This window comes from Trichoderma gamsii (assembly GCF_001481775.2).
Source record: "Trichoderma gamsii strain T6085 chromosome Unknown Scaffold_27.2, whole genome shotgun sequence".
Classification (NCBI taxonomy): Eukaryota; Fungi; Ascomycota; class Sordariomycetes; order Hypocreales; family Hypocreaceae; genus Trichoderma; species Trichoderma gamsii.
The window spans coordinates 236,219-254,805 of NW_020171364.1; the positions used below are offsets into that span (position 1 = coordinate 236,219).

At 52.2% G+C, this 18,587-nt stretch overlaps 4 protein-coding genes across 4 annotated transcripts; 2 read left to right on the forward strand and 2 right to left on the reverse strand.

Annotated features, from left to right (window-relative positions):
* Positions 1-27: 27 nt before the first annotated feature.
* Positions 28-1,701, reverse strand: TGAM01_v207384 (repressible alkaline phosphatase precursor; the record flags this gene model as incomplete). The annotated part of the gene is made up of 1 exon (XM_018807539.2): positions 28-1,701. The coding sequence occupies one exon, from the start codon at positions 1,699-1,701 to the stop codon at positions 28-30; it is 1,674 nt and encodes a 557-aa protein (XP_018659183.2).
* Positions 1,702-7,772: 6,071 nt separating this feature from the next.
* On the forward strand, positions 7,773-13,361 carry TGAM01_v207383 (DNA ligase 4; the record flags this gene model as incomplete). Its single annotated transcript, XM_018807538.1, has 5 exons — positions 7,773-8,398; positions 8,468-9,514; positions 9,577-9,649; positions 10,317-10,432; positions 10,484-13,361. The coding sequence occupies 5 exons, from the start codon at positions 7,773-7,775 to the stop codon at positions 13,359-13,361; spliced, it is 4,740 nt and encodes a 1,579-aa protein (XP_018659182.1).
* Positions 13,362-14,950: 1,589 nt separating this feature from the next.
* Positions 14,951-15,733, reverse strand: TGAM01_v207385 (hypothetical protein; the record flags this gene model as incomplete). The annotated part of the gene is made up of 3 exons (XM_018807536.1): positions 14,951-15,345; positions 15,402-15,501; positions 15,554-15,733. The coding sequence occupies 3 exons, from the start codon at positions 15,731-15,733 to the stop codon at positions 14,951-14,953; spliced, it is 675 nt and encodes a 224-aa protein (XP_018659180.1).
* A 770-nt stretch (positions 15,734-16,503) lies between these two features.
* On the forward strand, positions 16,504-18,030 carry TGAM01_v207386 (hypothetical protein; the record flags this gene model as incomplete). The annotated part of the gene is made up of 1 exon (XM_018807535.1): positions 16,504-18,030. The coding sequence occupies one exon, from the start codon at positions 16,504-16,506 to the stop codon at positions 18,028-18,030; it is 1,527 nt and encodes a 508-aa protein (XP_018659179.1).
* Positions 18,031-18,587: the final 557 nt, after the last annotated feature.

Here is an 18,587-nt window from a genome sequence, read left to right on the forward strand (position 1 = left end):
CCACATTTAGATTAAATAATCGCGTTCTTAAGCTTCCACCACCTCCAATGTATGGTATGGTGCGTCAATGCCCATCTCCCCAGCAGGCATATCTGCCGCAAGCTTCGCCGTCTTCTCTCTCAGCTCCTTGGTGATATCCTCGACGTCAACGTCCAAATAGTGGCGCAAGTAGCGTCCCACGTCTGTGTTTTCGACGTTGCCACGGATCTTATCAGCGCCAGGGCCGCCAGAAGAGTAAATGTTGACGTCCACAGCGGTGTGGCCGTGAGTGCTCCAGCCGATGTGGGCGCGGAGAGAAATCATGGCGGAAAAGATCTCGAGCGAGGCTTCGGCGTGGTCTGCCAGGGCCGAGAGCTCGTCGTCGGAGGCGTTGGAGATACCGAGGCCAGGAACGACGAGCTCCTTGTTGATCCACTTCTTGAGATCGGCTTTGGAGGATGACGAGGTTGCTGCGTGGACACGAAGCTTGGCTGCGAGGAATTCGGTGGATGAAGAAGCGTTGGCAAGAGCGCGGGGGTACCAGTTGTATACTGGCAGATGACCGGGTTCCTGGATGGCCGTGGCGAGACCGCCGGTTTCGTGGTCACTGGTAGACACAAGGACGGTCTCGGTCTTGCTGTTGGCAATGAAGTCAACGACAGCTTTGAAGGTCTTGTCGTATTCGAGCACCTCGCGGACCTGAGCAGCAGGGTCGTTGTTGTGGCCGGCGTGGTCGACACGGCTTCCCTCAATCATGAGGAAGAAGCCCTTGTCGGAGTGCTTGGTTGCCTTTTCGAGGGCTCGCAGGGCGGCGGTGGCCATCTCGCTCAGGCTGGGGTACACGTCGTTTTGCTTTTGTCTGTCGATTTCAAAGGGCACGTCTCTCTCAGCAAAGAGGCCGAGGAAGGGGAGGTTGACCTTGTTGCCGCCATCGAGGGCATCAAAGCCTTGGCGATCGTTGGCGTAGTTCCAGCCGTGCTTCTCTTGAGCCAAGCGTGTGACATCAACGCCGTCTGCACGGCACCCACCCTCTGTGGTGTTGGGAAGGAAATGGCAGCGACCACCACCGAGCATAAGATCGACAGAGCGGCCTAGAACACCCTCTCCAACCTCTTGAAGCGCGATGGAGTCTTGCATTTCACGCCTCAGGACGTGGCTGGCGAAGCAGGCGGGCGTAGCATCTGTGATGTCGGTGGTGACGACGAGTCCGGTTGTGTATCCCGCCCTCTTTGCCGCCTCCATGACCGATCCGCATGGTTGGGAGTCGGGGAGGACCGAGATGGCACCGTTGTAGCTCTTGAGGCCGCAGGAGAAGGCGGTCGCGCCAGCAGCGCTGTCGGTCACCAAGGAGTTGGTGGAGCGCGTGCGGCTGGTACCCCAGAAGTGCTTGTCCAAGGTAAGGGTGTCATTTACGGGGAGGTTGTGAATGTATTGCCGGTAGCCTCTGGTCAAGGCGAGAGAGGCTGGTCCCATGCCGTCCGAGACCATGAAGACCAGGTTGCGCTTGGCAGCGACACTGTTGTCGTTGTGATGGGTTTGTGAGGCATGTTGGATCCAGACGGCAGCGACGACGAAAGCGGCCGTGGCAACGAGGCCCCAGACAAAGAAGATGATCTCGCGGACGCGTGAGGAGCGAATGCCTGTCTTTTGCGGGGGAGTCTCGCTGGACTCGCCGCCGCTGGATAGGAGAGGACTGCGCTCGGACGACTTGATTTTGCCCATGTTAGCTTTTGGAACTGTAGATTGAGTGTGTGAATAGAGTTGAGTCTTCTGAGACCTACCATTTTGTCCAGCTCTACTGCACTGATCTGAGCTGCTCTGCTCTGCTCTGGTTGCTGGGCCTGAGCAGAAGCGGTGATGCGATCAAGTTTAGAGTCACAAGGCTAATCAGACACTGATAAGTGCCTGCTGCCTCCTGCGTCACAGGCCACCGCTGTAGCGGGTAGCTAGCGGCTGTAAGCCCTATAAAGTTGCATCTAGGCCCTAGATCGGTGCGGTGGGGCGCTGCGGCTGGCCCAAGACAGTCGGTGGTCGCGTGCCTGTTGCGTCGGGAGTTGCATCATAGGGCCAGTTATATCAGGGAGGCTGTCGAGGAATATTCTCCGCAGCGGTCTAAGACAGGAGTAGGCCGTCCCGTGATGTCGGTGGTTGGTTGGTGCCGCAGGTGACTGAGAGGAGGCGTTGACTAGAGGCATTGAAATGCGATGACGGCAAATCCTGAGAATGATTCTGCGAGACATTGACGCCGAGAGGATCGAGGATAGGTAATAAGCTGCGGGAGCAAAGCAGCTGGAGCCAATAATTCGTCTTTCTTCGTCGGCTGGTTGGTGAGCGACGGTCCGATCAGATCTCACAGTGCTTAGAATGGCCTGTCGGCGGCGCATTTTGTGGGGAGGTCGGAATCCGGAGCTGGTGGGGATTGTTGATGCTACGCCAACATGCGGGATGGAGGCAAGCTGGAGTTCGAATGAAGCGAGAGAGAGGCATTTTTCGCACAATGGTGAGGTTGTTGGCGACCTGCATGGGCAAATTGAATGTTAGACGAGAGTTATGTGATAGAGCAGCGTTCAGGTCACATGTATCGATAAGAAACCTCCCATCACCGCCTACTCGCTTTAGTCATCTCCCATTTGCTGTCTATCATGCACACACAATATCAAGCTTCGTCTCTGATTCACTGCTAGCATCTCTTTATCTATACCCGTCTCCCCCAATGACATCGTCCCTGATGGCGTACAAATGTTACCTGCCACTCTGGCTCTGCTTATTTCCCGCGCTTTCAGAGCAACCGAGTAGTGCAAACATGCCATTTCAGAGGCCTGTGCAAGATGCCGGGGCGCCCTGTGTGGCGTCCCGCGGGAAGAAGGAGACAAAAACAAGCCGCGTGCGACAGCCTGTGAGAAGAGAGACACATTTGTTCAACAGCCTTCTCGGGCCTGAGATCGGCTCATCACAAGCAAATGCCACGCCTTAGCCTGGTTAAAGGGCGTTTTCACCTTCTGACAGCTGTATCTGTGCTCAGAGAATGGATACCACAGATGATGGTCAAGCTACAAGGCTTATATATCATTTTTCAACTTGGCCGTGTTTGAAGCATTCGACTGCAGCATGTTAGGCCACCACGCGGTGGTATTCACCGTTTTTGTGGTTACATCGAGAATAAGCCCGACTGTCGGGTGTTTTATGTGCTGGCTGATATCGAGTTTGCAGGCAATGGCACGGTTCGTGGTGCAATCGCCCGGCTCATGCCCTACATGAAGCATTATATAAACGCCATGGACAGAGACTGAGACAGAAGAGCAGCTTGAAGCCCCTAGCAGCCATATTAAAGACAATAAGCTATTGGACAAGGCACCGACACGACCTCAAAAGCTCGCAGCGTTGACAATGTGCACTTACATCATAATCTTATACCACTGCGGCTGCTATGGGTCCATCACCTGTCACACCTCCTGTTCCCAGATCATGGCCGAGATCCACCGCATCAACGATCCAGAGGCTTGGCAGGGCGAAGGGCTAGGCCAGCTGCCGTTTTACATGCCCGACGAGTGCGATCCATGGTGGCATAACACCATCCTGGTGCCGAGGGCGGCTTTTTGCGACCGATTTTGGGTCAATGACTGTCCGTCTGAGCAGAGGATGGACGAGTGGCCAGAGTACTATTGACAGCCGCAGAATCAAGAGTAACGATACTACGGATACATGATAAATGCTATCGAAGAGCTACAAAAGATCAAGCTTGCTAGAGCAAAACAAAGGGTGAGATGACTTGGTGGGGTTAACTTGCGGCTCTATTCTCCTCTTGGCGCGTTTTACGGAGCATGATTGCTGCTTGGAAGCGGTATTTGGTAATACGCCTTCGACTTACTAATATGAGTCTATGTAAGTGCTTTTGCTAGCCAAGACCCTTGAGACGTCAAGCGACTGACTTGTTTCAGTTGGCCAGGATGCTTTGAGCCTCCGCGTTAATCTATATGCGACGGCAAGGGGCTCATTTCACGACGCCATGCGGGATCCCAGATCTGAACGTCTTCCAATAACAATAAAGAGGAGCAATTTCGTTTCCATGTGCCGCGGCTATGCAGCCCACACGGTTTTTAGCTACGAATTAAGCATGGCTGAGAGTTTGAAACTGATGGACGGAGTTGAGTCGCCAAGCACTCGCATAGAAGGACTCCAGCGCATATGCAAGCCATCGGGAACTCGGCATACTGATGTGATGGTCTTACGGCGGCTCTTAAGCCACATCGACTCCTTTTGTCTTCATCAAGAACAACGAATGGTCATCGAAGCACTGACGTCTGGACCCCTCGGCGGCTAATCGCCAAGTGGCTTTTGAGGGCGTTTTAAACAATGGGCGCTAAAAGCCTCGGGCGACTAAGCAGGGCCATCTCCAGCGGAGGTTTAGTGGCGTTTGTGCTCCCCTAATCGCTACCACGGCTGGCTCCGGATTTACTGCTCGGCTCTACCACCCATGCGCTTCCAAAACACCTAAAACAGCAACCCCCTGTGTTCGTCTCGAATTGGTTCCGCCATGGTTGGCTAGAAGGCCGTGCTGAAACCGCTCGCGTAGGACGTTCCTGGTCGACGGCCTACTTAGTCGCTGAGCAGGCGTGCGGGGACGGGGCTGTTTGCTGCTTGTTTTGACAAAACGAAACGGGCTGCTCTGCGCCATCAGGAGACAAAAGACCGAGGCGGGAAATGAAGGGGACGAGATAGAACGAGCAGCTGGTCCCTGGCTCGGATCTAGCCGACAGGGGAAAATGGACGATTGCTTGCATTGCTCGCGGTTCGCGCCTCTTCGCTAGGGGCGTATATATACTGATGACGGGATGCCACGGTCTCGTGGGGGATTCTCTCAAGTTTCTGGTAGTTGCTCTGAATAGCTTCACTTTTTGCGTGCAGTGCTCGCTCCTTTCTTTCTTTTTTCCTTGCTTTCGCTCTTTTCAATTCGTGCCTTTGACGAGGTCATCTGCTGTGCAGATTTCATTTCCATTCCCTTTTTTGAAAACATCTTGTTTCTGTTTCTCTCTTTTCGCCGTTTTTAATCCACTCGGAACTCATTCTTTATTATACAACTACTCGTTACTGAGCCAGAAAGATGTATTCCAAGGCTACTCTCACTCTACTTGTTGCGGCTCTCGCAGCTGCCGGCCCCATCAGCCGCCGAGAGGTTGCGTCCCTCGACCCGGCCGCCACCGCCGAGGCCCATCAGCGAGACGCCACGGCCACCCGTGCCTTTTCCAACGTCCAGATCAAGACTTCGGACGGCAAATGTCTGAGCGTCGACCCTCTCTCCGGCGACTTCCGAGCCAACCTGACGCCCATCCAGATCACCGACTGTGGCAGCGCTCAGGGCCAGGGCTGGGACGTCATCACTTCCGGCGTTCACAACGACCAAAAGGGCGAGGCTCTGATTGTGAGCACGCTTACACAGGCCTGCTTTAACTTTGACCCGCGACGAGCAGTTGGAAACCAGGTTCTTCTCTTCTCGTGCGGTGGACGGGCTGATGGAGGCGGATCAGTCACCAACTCGCAGCTGTTTGCCTTTACTGGCGGCAATGGCCCTCTGAGCCTTACGCCTGAGAACGACGCCACCAAGTGCCTTGTCCCCAAGGGCAACTTGGTTGACATTGCCGACTGCAGTGCCAGCGATGCTACGCAAAAGTTCACCATTGGTGGCTCTGCCGGAGACTCTGGCAGCAGCAGCAACAACACCGCTTCTGCCGCTGCTACCTCTGCCGTTGCCACCTCAGCTGCGGCCGGCTCCACGGCTGCTGAGACTCAAGCCTCTGCTACTTCAGCTTCTGCCACTTCAGCCGCTGTGACGAGCGTCGCTGCTGTGACTGATGCCGCTGATGCCGCTGCCGCCACGACGCTGACCGTCCTCGCGACCTCGGTCCACACCGTCATCAGCTGTGCTCCCACCGTCACCAACTGCCCGGCTCGCTCCAACCAGACGGCCATCGCCAGCCTACCCGAGTCGGCCAAGACCACCGTCGTTGTCACCGACACCGTCGTCCTGGCCACCACCGTCTGCCCCGTTGCGCAGGCCTCCAGCATCTCCTCGTCTCTCCAGGCTGCCCACTCCTCCGGCCTAATCACCGGATCGACCATTACCGCCACTACCCCAGCTCAGGCTGCTGCCTCAACCACTGCCGCTGCCGCTGCCACAACTAGCGGTGCTGCCAGTGCTGCCACCGGCGCTGCTCCCGGAGGTGACGACAATGCTCAGTGCTCTGCTCCCAAGATCGTCACTGTCTCTGAGGTTGTTACTGTTACCGCCGGTCAGGAGTCAGCTTCCGCCACCGCTGCCGCTGTTACCAGTGCTGGCGTTGCCAACAATGCTGGTGTAGGTAGCTCTCAGACGACTGCTGCCGCCGTCTCTCAGCCCGCCATCACTGGAAACCCCACGACTCCCGTGCCTGTCTCTGGCGCTGGTGGCACTCTGAACCCCACTGCTGCTGCTGAAGCCAACCCCTTTGACACGACTGCGGAGCGACCCGTCCAGAGCGTCAACGTCCGAGCCGCCGATGGCCGATGCTTGTCTGTCAATCCCACGGCCGGTGATTTCCGCGAGAACCTCATTCCCATCGCGATGGTTGCCTGCAACCAGGAGGACCAGAGCCAGAAGTTCGACATTGTCACCAAGGGTGTTCACAACGACGGCACTGCTGGCGAGGCGCTGATTGTCAGCGTCCTTACCAACGGCTGCGTCAACTTTGACCCTCGACGAGCGGCAAATGACCAGGTGATTATGTTTGCTTGCGGTGGACGCGCTGACGGAAGTAAGTTTTGACAACTCATTTATTCATTTCTTCGAATAAGAAGCTAATCATATTTTAACCATAGGCGGCAAGACTACCACTTCGCAGCTGTTCCCCTTCAAGAACGGCGACACCAACATCATTCTCACTCCTGCCTCGGCCACCAACCAGACGTGCCTCATCGCTGGTGCTGACAGAGTGGAGGCCGCAAACTGCGACAACCAGAAGGACCAAGTCTTCCAGCTGGCGGAGATTGTGTAAGAGCACACATACTGTAGATAGTAGCATGGCGCTGAAGCAAGTTGTTTCATTAAATGCAGGGGATGGAATTTAAATTTTTGATGAGACGCTAAAAGGGGGTTTTATTCATTGTACTACTAGAGCTTGTCTTCTTCTTAAATATTCCGCCATTGTTGATCATGACGAGATATACATACCTATTCCACGATAACGATGTAAATATATTATCAAGCAAAAAAAAGGGCAGAGTCGTGCCGAGTCATCACAAGCCAATTGTAAAGATGAAGTCATGAATTTTGAGTCGCTATTGATCCACGCAACTGGGATCGTCGCCTTTAATAACGTCATGTATGCCCTAAGACAGATTGGCTTAGAGCCCGGCTTGGCTTTAGTCTAGGGGCTATCGCTTGTGAGCCACCAAAATCCAACCGACATACGATGCTAATAATACCTGGGGTTGGTCATCTTTGCTGATAAGATGGTGACACGGCACTAACTCGCGAAAATGTTGTGATTCTTATTCTTACAATCTCTTTTTTAATCTCTGATTTTTTTCCCTTCTGTGCTTGCGATTTGCGACTGCTGCTTTGTCCTTGAGCGCGCATAGACTGGATGGAACGAGACTCGTTTTGCAGGCCGAAGCGACGCAGTGACATTTCGATGCCACCATCCTTTGCGCTCCCCTGAAAGGCGCCAGCATTACCATATCATACACGGTAGCGACACTGATATAGATTAGAACGCGAGATAGAGCGCGATTTCTTTGATGCGACAAGTCTAGCCATCATGGTGTCTTCAACCTCTGTCCATTCGCCCACGATGGATTCCATCCAGGAAATCGGGCCCCCCATCGTCAGTCCTCCCACCGAGAGCCCGCCAGCCTTCAAACGAGTCTCGTACGGCCTCAACATCGACACCGAAAACACGTCGCCCTCGCCGTCGCCCGCCATCCGCCGCCTCTCGCGCTCAGACACGGCCGTCCACCGCGAGCCCTTTTCGCCGCTGCGCCGCCGACGAAGCACCCGCGCCGCGACCTTTAGGGCCATTGACGACACAGACGACTTCGACTTCGATGCCACGTACACGGAGCGGCCGGGATGGGAACCGGGCTCTGAGCCGGGGTTTGATCCTAATTTACCGGATGGAGGACATGCCTCGATGCCGCAGCTGAGCGCGGACTGCCAGATTACGGTGGTGGATTTTTCAAAGGATAGAATGGTTAAGAGACATTTTGATAATGAGTCGTTTATCACGTTTTTGACGCAGCCGAAGGAGAAGTGGGCCAAGTGTCGGTGGATTAATGTCAATGGCTTGAGTTGGGATGTGATTCAGGCGGTGGGAGCGCATAAAGGACTGCATAAGCTTGCGTTGGAGGATATCATGAATATCAGGAACAGGACCAAGGCTGATTGGTGAGTCTCAGAAAAGCTCTGAAGCCTAGAAAAAGAGGAAAAGAGATGCTAACAGGGAATTCTTGACAGGTATCCAAACCACGCCTTCATCATCATGACGCTCCAGAAGCTGGTCCATCTGGTGGACGACGACGACAGCTCCTCCGACTCGAGCAGCATACGATCAAGAAAGTCGGCCACCAAGGTCAAGAACTTCTTCCGCGGGTTCGGCAGCCGCAACGACGACAAGCTCGACAAGCTCAAGAACCCCAGCCCGCCTATTGATCCGGAGAAGCGCATCACTACAAAGTGCCTGACGGAACTATCAGAGAGCCTCGAGCTGCAGGAAACGTCCATGGTTCGCACTCTGCAGCGGTACCATGCCTCTGGCAACGAGACGCGCACCGACTACATGGAAGCAAACTCCATCCTTACGCCGCTCAACCTCGCCGTTTCTGCTGAACAAGTCTCCATCTTCCTCACGGCCGACAACACCGTCATCTCCTTTTTCGAGGTCTCCGCCGGTGATGTCGAGCGACCTATTGTCACGCGTCTGAGCAACCCGGGCACTATCCTCCGCGAGTCGTGCGACGCCTCGCTCGTTGTGCAGGCTATTATTGATGCTATTATCGACTTGGCTATTCCCCTGACGGCCGTGTACAATGACGTCTTGGGTGATTTGGAGCTCGACGTCTTGACCTCGCCCAGCATCAAGCAGTGCAAGAGCCTTTATATCTGCATCAGCGAGATTAACAAGATGCTGCGATTTCTCAATCCCATTGATAACCTCGTCAACGTCCTGCGCGATCACAAGACGAATTTCTCCCATGAAGAGGCCATCAAAGAGCTCGAGAACCCAGCGAGTGGTGTCATCGTCACGCCCATGACGCATACGTACTTGGGCGACGTGCTGGATCACTGCATCATCATCACTGAGGCGCTGCAGCAGTGCAAGCAGTCGAGCGAGAATTTGATCAATCTCATCTTCAACACCATCTCGGCGAACCAGAACGAGAGCATGAAGCAGCTGACGACTGTGACTATTATTTTCCTGCCGCTGACGTTTATTACTGGATATTTTGGGCAGAATTTCCCGGCGGAGAAGTTTCCGGATGTTGATCATGGGATATGGTACTTGTAAGTTTTCATGGACTCCCCCTTTTCACAGCATGAAAAGCTGACAAAGAACTGAAAAATAGCTGGGCGTGTGCGGTCCCGACGGCTCTTGCTACGATTCTCATCTTGATGCGTGAAATGATATCTTCTTGGTTTGTGCGTGTTGTGCAGCGGCAGCGGGTGAAGAGTAATCGCAGGAAGAGCAAGGCGAAGGCGAAGAGGAGGGCGAGGGGATGAGGCTGCTGTTATTTGAATAGAGTGCCCATGTTTTTGGGTCTGGGTTGGAAAAGAAAGGCGGATATCTATCTTGATGTAATGATGGCTGGCGGCAGAAGGAGATGGTTGAGATGTTGAGATACCCTTTGCAATTCTTGGCATCAGTGTACAACGTGATGCTTATTTAATATGGCTCAATTGATATATTAAGAAAAACCTCATATGATGTGTGTCTTTATCGCTTGAAGTTGTTCTAGTGTCATTTTATCTACAAAGCTTTAAAAACATGAGAAAATGAAGGGGCTCCAATGCGCTGCATGGCTCTCACCCGAAATGCCAAACATAAAGCTCTGAATCTGGAAATAAAAGAGCTAGCCTTACATAAGCTAGAATGTGGCTGATGCAGGCAGCAGCCGCGAGACCCACAATTGCCTGCAGCTCTAATTGCTTCACTGTAGCTGCTGAGGCCTGTATTCCATGTTATTTAAGCTTGATCGAGTCGCGACTTGTCTGCAGATTCGCATCTTTGCCTTTGCTCTTGTAATCTTGCTAGCTGTGATTTTCCGATTTCGCAGCTGATATACATACAATTGACACTCAAACATAGGCGACAATGAGCAAATGGAAAGCCGAAGAGCCAAAGACTCCAGATGAGGACGCTCTGAGAGAAGAAGACCTGCAGTATGGAACCACTGGCTTGACAGAAGAGGAATTGGCTGCAAAGTACGCTGTTGATCACATCATTTTTGAAGAACATGATTAACTCTCGTTTAGGTATCCTCACAAGCCCAAGAATCATTCCAAGACGCTGAGATTCTCAGAGCTCTTCAAGGACCTGTTCAATCCGCTAAATGAAAACAAGAAGCAGCCGCCAAGCGCTTCCGGCCCAGCCAGCAAAAAGGGTCCCCACGGACTGACCAAACTGTCGCCACAGGAACAGAGACGGCATATTGTTGAGCGGTTCATCACGAGATGGAGAAAAGAAGTTGGCGATGATTTTTATCCTGCTCTGCGTCTCATCCTGCCAGACAAGGATCGCGATCGCGGCGCCTATGGGCTGAAGGAGAATGCCATAGGCAAGCTCCTGGTGAAGCTGATGAAGATTGACAAAAACTCGGAAGATGGCTACAATCTTCTACACTGGAAGCTGCCTGGCCAAACCACAGGAGCACGTCTAGCTGGCGATTTTGCCGGTCGATGTTTTGAAGTCATCTCAAAACGCCCAATGCGCACCCAGGTGGGCAACATGACCGTTGCAGAAGTCAACCACGAGTTGGATAGACTGGCTGCGTCGGCTGGAGAAGCTGAGAATCTGCGCATCTTTGAGACTTTCTACAATCGCATGAATGCCGAGGAGCTTATGTGGCTCATTCGTATCATCCTGAAACAAATGAAAGTCGGTGCTACGGAAAAGACCTTCCTGTACTTATGGCACCCCGATGGTGAAACTCTCTTCAGTGTGTCTTCAAGTCTGAGGCGCGTATGCTGGGAACTCTACGATCCCGAATTCAGGCTTGAACAGGATGATGCTGGTATCGCGCCGATGCAGTGCCTCCAGCCGCAGCTTGCTCAATTCCAAATGCCAGCGTCGTTCCAAAAGATGATTGAACTCCTTCGACCCACGGAAGATGACCCTGAATTCTGGATAGAAGAAAAATTAGACGGCGAACGTATGCAGATGCACATGGTTGAGGATGCCGACCACCCTGGTGGACGAAGATTCTGCTTCTGGTCGAGAAAGGCCAAGGATTACACGTACCTATACGGTAATGGCCTGCTGGATGAAAACTCTAGCTTGACGAGGCATCTTAAAAATGCATTTGCATCTGGTGTGCGAAATCTGATTCTAGACGGCGAGATGATTACTTGGGACATGGCAGTGGACAAGATTGTCCCTTTTGGTACTCTGAAGACGGCCGCCCTTGCAGAGCAGAGCAACAAGTCCGAATCGAACGCAGCCGGCCACCGTCCCTTATTTCGAGTCTTTGACATACTGTATCTGAACGACAAGCAGCTTACACAGTACACTCTGCGCGACCGACGGAATGCTTTGAGCAAGGCAGTCAAGTCGGTACATCGACGGCTAGAAGTTCACGAGTATACACGCGCCACTTCAGCCGATGCTATTGAGCCGCTTCTAAGAGAAGTGGTCGCGAATGCATCAGAAGGCCTCGTATTAAAGAACCCTCGATCCATGTATCGCCTCAACAGCCGCAACGACGACTGGCTGAAGGTGAAGCCAGAATACATGTCCGAATTCGGCGAGTCTCTCGATTGTGTCATTATTGGTGGCTACTACGGCTCCGGAAAGCGAGGAGGATTCTTATCTAGCTTCCTGTGTGGTCTTCGTGTGACGCAGAACCATATTCAGGCTGGCGCCAACCCGGAAAAGTGCTTTAGCTTCTTCAAAGTCGGCGGTGGCTTTCGAACCGAGGATTATGCTGAGATACGGCATCGCACCGACGGCAAATGGATGGAGTGGGATCCTAAAAACCCGCCATCAGAGTACGTGGAGCTGGGTGGCGGCGATGCCAAGCAGTATGAACGACCCGATATGTGGATTCGACCGAAAGACTCTGTCGTTGTCTCTGTAAAAGCGGCCAGCGTTGGCCCTTCGGACCAGTTTGCTCGGGGCTTTACGCTGCGGTTCCCTCGATTTCGAAGACTACGGCTCGACCGCAGCTGGGACACGGCGTTGTCTCTAGAAGAGTTTCAAGAGCTTAAACAGAGAGTGGAGACCGAGTTGAAGCAAATGGAGATGACTGTGGAGGATCGCAGAAGGAAGAATCCAAAACGGATAAAGAAGGAGCTTGTCATTGCGGGCGATGATGCGGCGCCCCCTGAATTCGAAGGAGCAAAGTCAAAGCTGTTTGAAAGACTGGAGTTTTGCGTGCTATCCGAGTCGTTGAAGCCATATAAGAAGACAAAGGCGCAGTTGGAATCGATCATTAAAGAAAACGGGGGCTCCATCTCGCAAAGGGCTGCTGCGGGGACCAAGATGGTTCTCATAGGAGATAAGAAAGTGGTCAAGGTTGCCAGTCTCATGAAAGAGGGGGACGTTGATATTATTCGGCCTATATGGATCAAAGACTGCTTGGATCAGCCTAATGGAGGATTTTTACTGCCGTACGAGGAAAGACATTTGTTTCATGCCACGGATGGCTTGATCGACAGTGCTTCTCTGAATACAGATCCATTGGGCGACAGCTACGCCCGAGATACCTCTGTGGACGAGCTACGAGAGGTACTCCGAAACATGCCCAAGCTCGAGGACACAGAGTCATTTGATAAGACGCTGTTTTTGGATCAACTGGAACAGCACGGGAAAGACTTTACGACTTTGCGAAACTTCATGTTTTCCCAATGCAGAGTGCTGTTTTACCTCGCGGACGGGGCAATGGAGAGTGTAAAAGACAAGTGGGAGCGATTTATCCGGTACGGGGGCGGTTCGTGCAGCCAGGATCTGGAGGACCAGAGTGTTACGCATATTGTCGTGCTGGGGGATGATCCTATGGAGGTTGGGGATGTGGGGGACAAGTTGAGGCGGAGGCTTAGCGAGAGGAGGAGGATGCCTCGGTTGGTGAGGGCGCGGTGGGTGGAGGAGAGTTGGGGGGAGAGGACGGTGTTGGATGAGGAGAGGTATGTTGTATAATTGTATAACGACGCTTCTTTTGAAGTAATGGTAGTTTCTTGGGGTTGTATTTCTAGAAGAATAATGAGTTTATGGAATTTAATGGAAATTGCCCACGGGTTAAAAGGACGATAAAATTTATCATTTCGGATATACCGACAAGAACGTACTCTGGAATTTGTCTCTCTTAATCATTCTCTCTATAGTTTGATATCGGGAAGCGTCGTTTAATCTTGCTTTACGATATTATAAAGACATCTATTCGTCTGTATGAATGAGATATGGATGCTCGGAGCGACTGCGCCTTTGCGTATCTACACTCTTTGGAGAGCCCGAGATGTTATATTTCTACGCTGCGAGTCTCTTACAGTACCCAACATGTGAAGACATTCAGATTGCTTTCCTACTATTATCACGATATGTGAATATAAGTCAATATTTATCTTCTTCTTTATTCCCTTTCCAGGCAGGTTACCTTCTATACATACTGGTACGTAGAATTTGTGCTCAAAGTCTCTCATGCAGGCTTTCACGACCAGACCTCACAGAACTGCTGTGATTTTTGCAATGACAAAGATCCTCAAAGGTAGAAGAAATTGTGATAGTAGGTACCTCAGAAATCAGGAGCTTTTTGCAGGCTATAAATTCATGTTTGCTCCCACATTTCATTTCTTCAATCTTCCTCCATGCATAGATCAATCGCACACTTTCATCTACTTTGACCTTCCCATTCCACGTCCACAAATCTCATCGTCACATCTTGACAACATGTCTCGCTCCAGAATGAATCCTCTGAGCTATAGCGCCGAGGAAATCAACTACAGCTTCAACGAGATTGAAAATGAAGATCGCTCGAACGGCAACAATAATCACAAGGTAACATATGGCTAGCTCGCGTTACTGTCATACCTTTTCGTTGCTTACAAATGCTTTAATACTCAGCATGATATTGATCGTCTGAATCGTGCTGTGACTGCTCTTCAAGCAGAGGATAACATTGCTCGCCTGAATTGCGCTGTGGATGCTCTTGAAGCACAAGTCGACCAGCTATTCGACGAACGACGGCTGCTAGAAGACAAGTATGACAGACTCAAGAGAGGCAATCAGAGAAGAATATGGGAGATACTCAAGCTTCAAGAAGGTTTTATGTATGTCAAGGAGAAGTGCGACCAAATTCAGCAAGAGAATCTTTCGCTTGAAACAAAGAGCCTGATTTCCGAGTGGCTATCAACAAACTTCAAGCGACTGTCAGGCTTCATAGCTCATACAAGTTTTACGAGCAAGGCGTTTAGGAAGACTCCCTTTTCTGGCGTGGATAGAACTCTGGGATTAGGGTGAAACAAGGTCTATTAGCTATAGATGAAAGATGTTGATAGCCATTGCTATGGATCATTACAATACGAAGCTCACTTTGGAAGAGCCTTATCCATAGTCTTTAACATCATCTTTGCGCTGCGTATTTCTTTGAGGCAAGCAAGCAGAGCTGTTCAAATTCAGTTTCTTTACGCCCTTCCATATTTATCGCTATAACCTGACCACAAATCCTCTATTCTTCTCCACGTGTCTGGTGTCGTATTGTGATATCTGTCCATTTGCCATACTGGCCCAAGCTATTTGCCAATCGTCAAAAACAGACGGTCTCCAACATCGCCCAGACCAGGCTTAATCATGCCGCCATTCGTCAGCTCCTTGTCCACGCCTGCGATCCAAATCTCCGTACTCTCGGGCCACTCGGCAGCAGCCTTCTGAACACCCTCCTGAGCACCCAAGACTGACAAAACAATAACCTTTTTAGCGCCCCATTCACGCAGCGTTTGGATGGCGGCGGCGCATGTACCGCCAGTAGCGATGACGGGGTCGACGATGATGGCGACTCTGCCGCTGTCGGGGCCGGAGGGATGGTGGGGGAGGTTGTTGTAGTATTCGACGGGATCGAGTGTTGAGGGCTCGCGGTACATGCCGAGGTGGTGGACCGGTACTGAAGCAGGAAGCATGGTTTGTACGGCTGAGGATTGCTTGTTAGCTGAGAGTAGGTATAGCGAAGTATTTGGCGGGACTGACCTTCGACCATGCCGAGACCGGATCGCAGGATTGGAACGATGCAGATATTGCTCGGTTCAGCAACGACGGTTGTGTATTCGAAGCCCAGGGGAGTTTGGTCCTGTGCTCCGTGTTAGAGTGTAACTCGAAATAGTCGACGAGACTTGAGCTACCTTTGGACCGCTGGCTGGTTTTATGGCGGAGCTGACGGCCTCGCAGGAGAGGATTAATGCGATCTCGTGGACCAAGGACTTGACATCGCGCGGGCTGGCGCTTTTGGATCGCAGTTGGCTGAGCTTGGCCAGCAAGCTGGGATGCTGAGAGACGTGGACGTTTGAAGGGAGTTCGGCCATGGCGGACGGCGAGGCGGTTTATAGGTGAGAATGGAAGCTATAGGGAGCTGTTGGCGAATTCGAGATATAGGAGGTTGGGACGAAGCCAAAGGGAAGAAGAGAGGGAAAAGAGGAATAATGGGAAGCAAGAGGAGGAGAAGAAGCGGTCTTGATCGAGTATAAGAGGTTGTCTTGGGCTGGGCACAAATTACGTACGGCGTGAGATACGGACCCATGGGCATCTATCCGTATCAGTGACATTCGGGACTTGGAGCGCTTGGAGGCGGGGGAGGGGTCGGCTAGCGGCCTGGTGTAGCGCAGAGTTAGCGGATGGGGCGCTGTAATGGCAGCGGTGGAGCGCCCGTGCCTTGGGGCAGTCGGGAATCGGAGAGGGCCGCCAGTGGGGGCTTTTGGGCTTGGGCTGCGATAAGACCAAGGCAGAAATGGGTGTAAGTTGATGCTGATGAGGGACTATTCATGCGGTTTGGATAAGAGAAATTAATGCTAGAAGATTGAATTTTTACAGCTGGCATTTCATTTTCAGCTGTTACTTACTTATTGGAAAATTAGAAATGTATACACAGGCATGCCGTATTCATCATATTTAGACCGACACTGACCGAAATCAACAGCGGCTGATTCTCGGCAAGATGGTCAGTTCTCCATATTGACTCTCAACGAGCTGCATTCCAGCATCAAACCTCCATCTCCAGCACAACTTTCTATACGTCATGATGTGTGACTCCAACACCGTCTACCTTCCAGGTTGAAAATCCAGCGAGAGCGAGACCATGTCCTCTCACAACACAGAAGCCGCGCCGCGGCGACAATCCAGCGCTGCAAGCTACAATGCGCCAGGCGCGTATCAAAGCCTAGACGATGGCGCTGCTGGACTCCCCATTGGCGTTGAAAAGGGCCATTCAGCGACTGCAATTGCACCCAAGACGTCGCGGACAGGAGATGGCGACAATCGGCAGGCGTCTGCCGCGGAGGCAAAAGACTACGACATTCCAGACGACTGGGCGAATCTCGACGAAGTAGCGGCCACAAGCCCTGTGGAAAACGTCGATGAAGCCCCTGTGTACCGCCACCACAGCTTGGAACGTATACGAAGCCGTGACATTGAAGAGCGCCAAGTGCGACGGGCCAGTGGCGCCCAACGGGAACGTGATGGCTCGGCGCAACTGGCTGATGTGGAAGTGGTCGATGACAAGAGCGAGCAGCACGTGTCGAGGCTGGCCACGCAGATCTATACGATATCATACCTCGTTCTGTTTGCCATTTGGGGCACTCTTGCGCGTGTGGGACTCAGCGCATTGACTACGTATCCTGGAGAACCGGTTCTGTTCGTGGTACTATGGGCCAATTTCGGCGGCAGTCTCATCATGGGCTTTCTGTCCGAAGATCGGATGCTGTTCCGCGACGAATGGGGGACGCCCACTTACGATAAACTGCTTGCGCGCGCAAAAGAGACTGGGAATGGAGAGGGGAGTTCAGACCAGGAAGAGCAGGCCATTGACTTGCTGGCCGCTAAGAAGGCGCATTTGGCAACGAAAAAGACTATACCGCTGTATATTGGCCTGGCTACTGGATTCTGCGGAAGCTTCACCAGTTTTTCGAGCTTCATCAAGGACATCTTCCTCGCTTTGTCGAATCAGATGGTGACACCTGAGCTGGGAATTCCGGGCAGGAATGGAGGATACTCGTTCATGGCCCTCTTGGCGGTGGTGATTGTGACGGTGTCACTCTCGCTCTCGGGATTGATACTGGGAGCTCATCTGGCCATCGCTCTAGAGAGATTCACGCCATCCATTCCTTATCCTGTGACTCGCAAGATTCTCGACCCCCTCGCTGTTCTGCTGGGCTGGGGGTGCTGGCTCGGCGCGATCCTCATGGCAATCTTCCCACCGCACAACAAGTGGCGCGGCGAAATCTTGTTTGCGCTGGTCTTTGCGCCCTTGGGATGCCTCGGCCGATTTTACCTTTCCATCTACCTCAATGGAAAGATTGCGTCGTTTCCCCTGGGAACTTTCACGGCAAACATCTTTGGAACTGCGATTTTGGGCATGTCGTGGGATATTGCGCACGCGCGCATTGGAGGGCTTGCTGGATGCCAGGTGCTTCAGGGCATTGAGGATGGATTCTGTGGATGCCTGACCACCATTTCGACGTGGGTTGCGGAGCTGAATAGTCTTGGGCGACGGCACTCGTATATATACGGGTTTAGCAGCGTGGGAACTGCTTTGGCGGTGATGATTGCCATTATGGGAGGGCTACGATGGAGTGATGGCTTCAGTGCTTTGATATGCGTCTCGTGACGGGTGTTGACACGACGAAGAGGATTGTGAAGAGGATTGATACCCTGTTCTCTGCTAGTTGAGGACTTAATTTAGATATAGACTATTCGCACATGGGATGAGCTTGGTTTGTGTATATGATACCAAGCAAACTGGAGTTGAGGATTTGGAGACTTTTAATCTTAATTGCTATATGCTGGCTGTGCTTTCTAACGCACGCTGAAGTCTCAGACAACTAGGTATTTCATCATAATGTTTTCTGCCGGTGGACATTTCGCATTCTCGACCTTGTTTGTAAAACCGTGTATAAAGACATGAGGCCGGAGCTGCTTGACAGAAGTACATGTATTCGAGAAATCTTTGGAGAACCTTGAACCCCGTCGGTATTAAGTGCCGTTTTCTGTTATTGAGCGCTTCAGAACACTCCCGCCGTCGCCAGCCATGGAAGCTGCGTTCTTGGCCCTCATTGGTACTTTTTATTGGCAAGCTCACTGCGCCATCCATTGTTTACTCCCTCTGGTGCTTGACGCTTGGCGCTTGAAGCTTTGCAACTTGTTACCGCCATCGACAAATTTTCT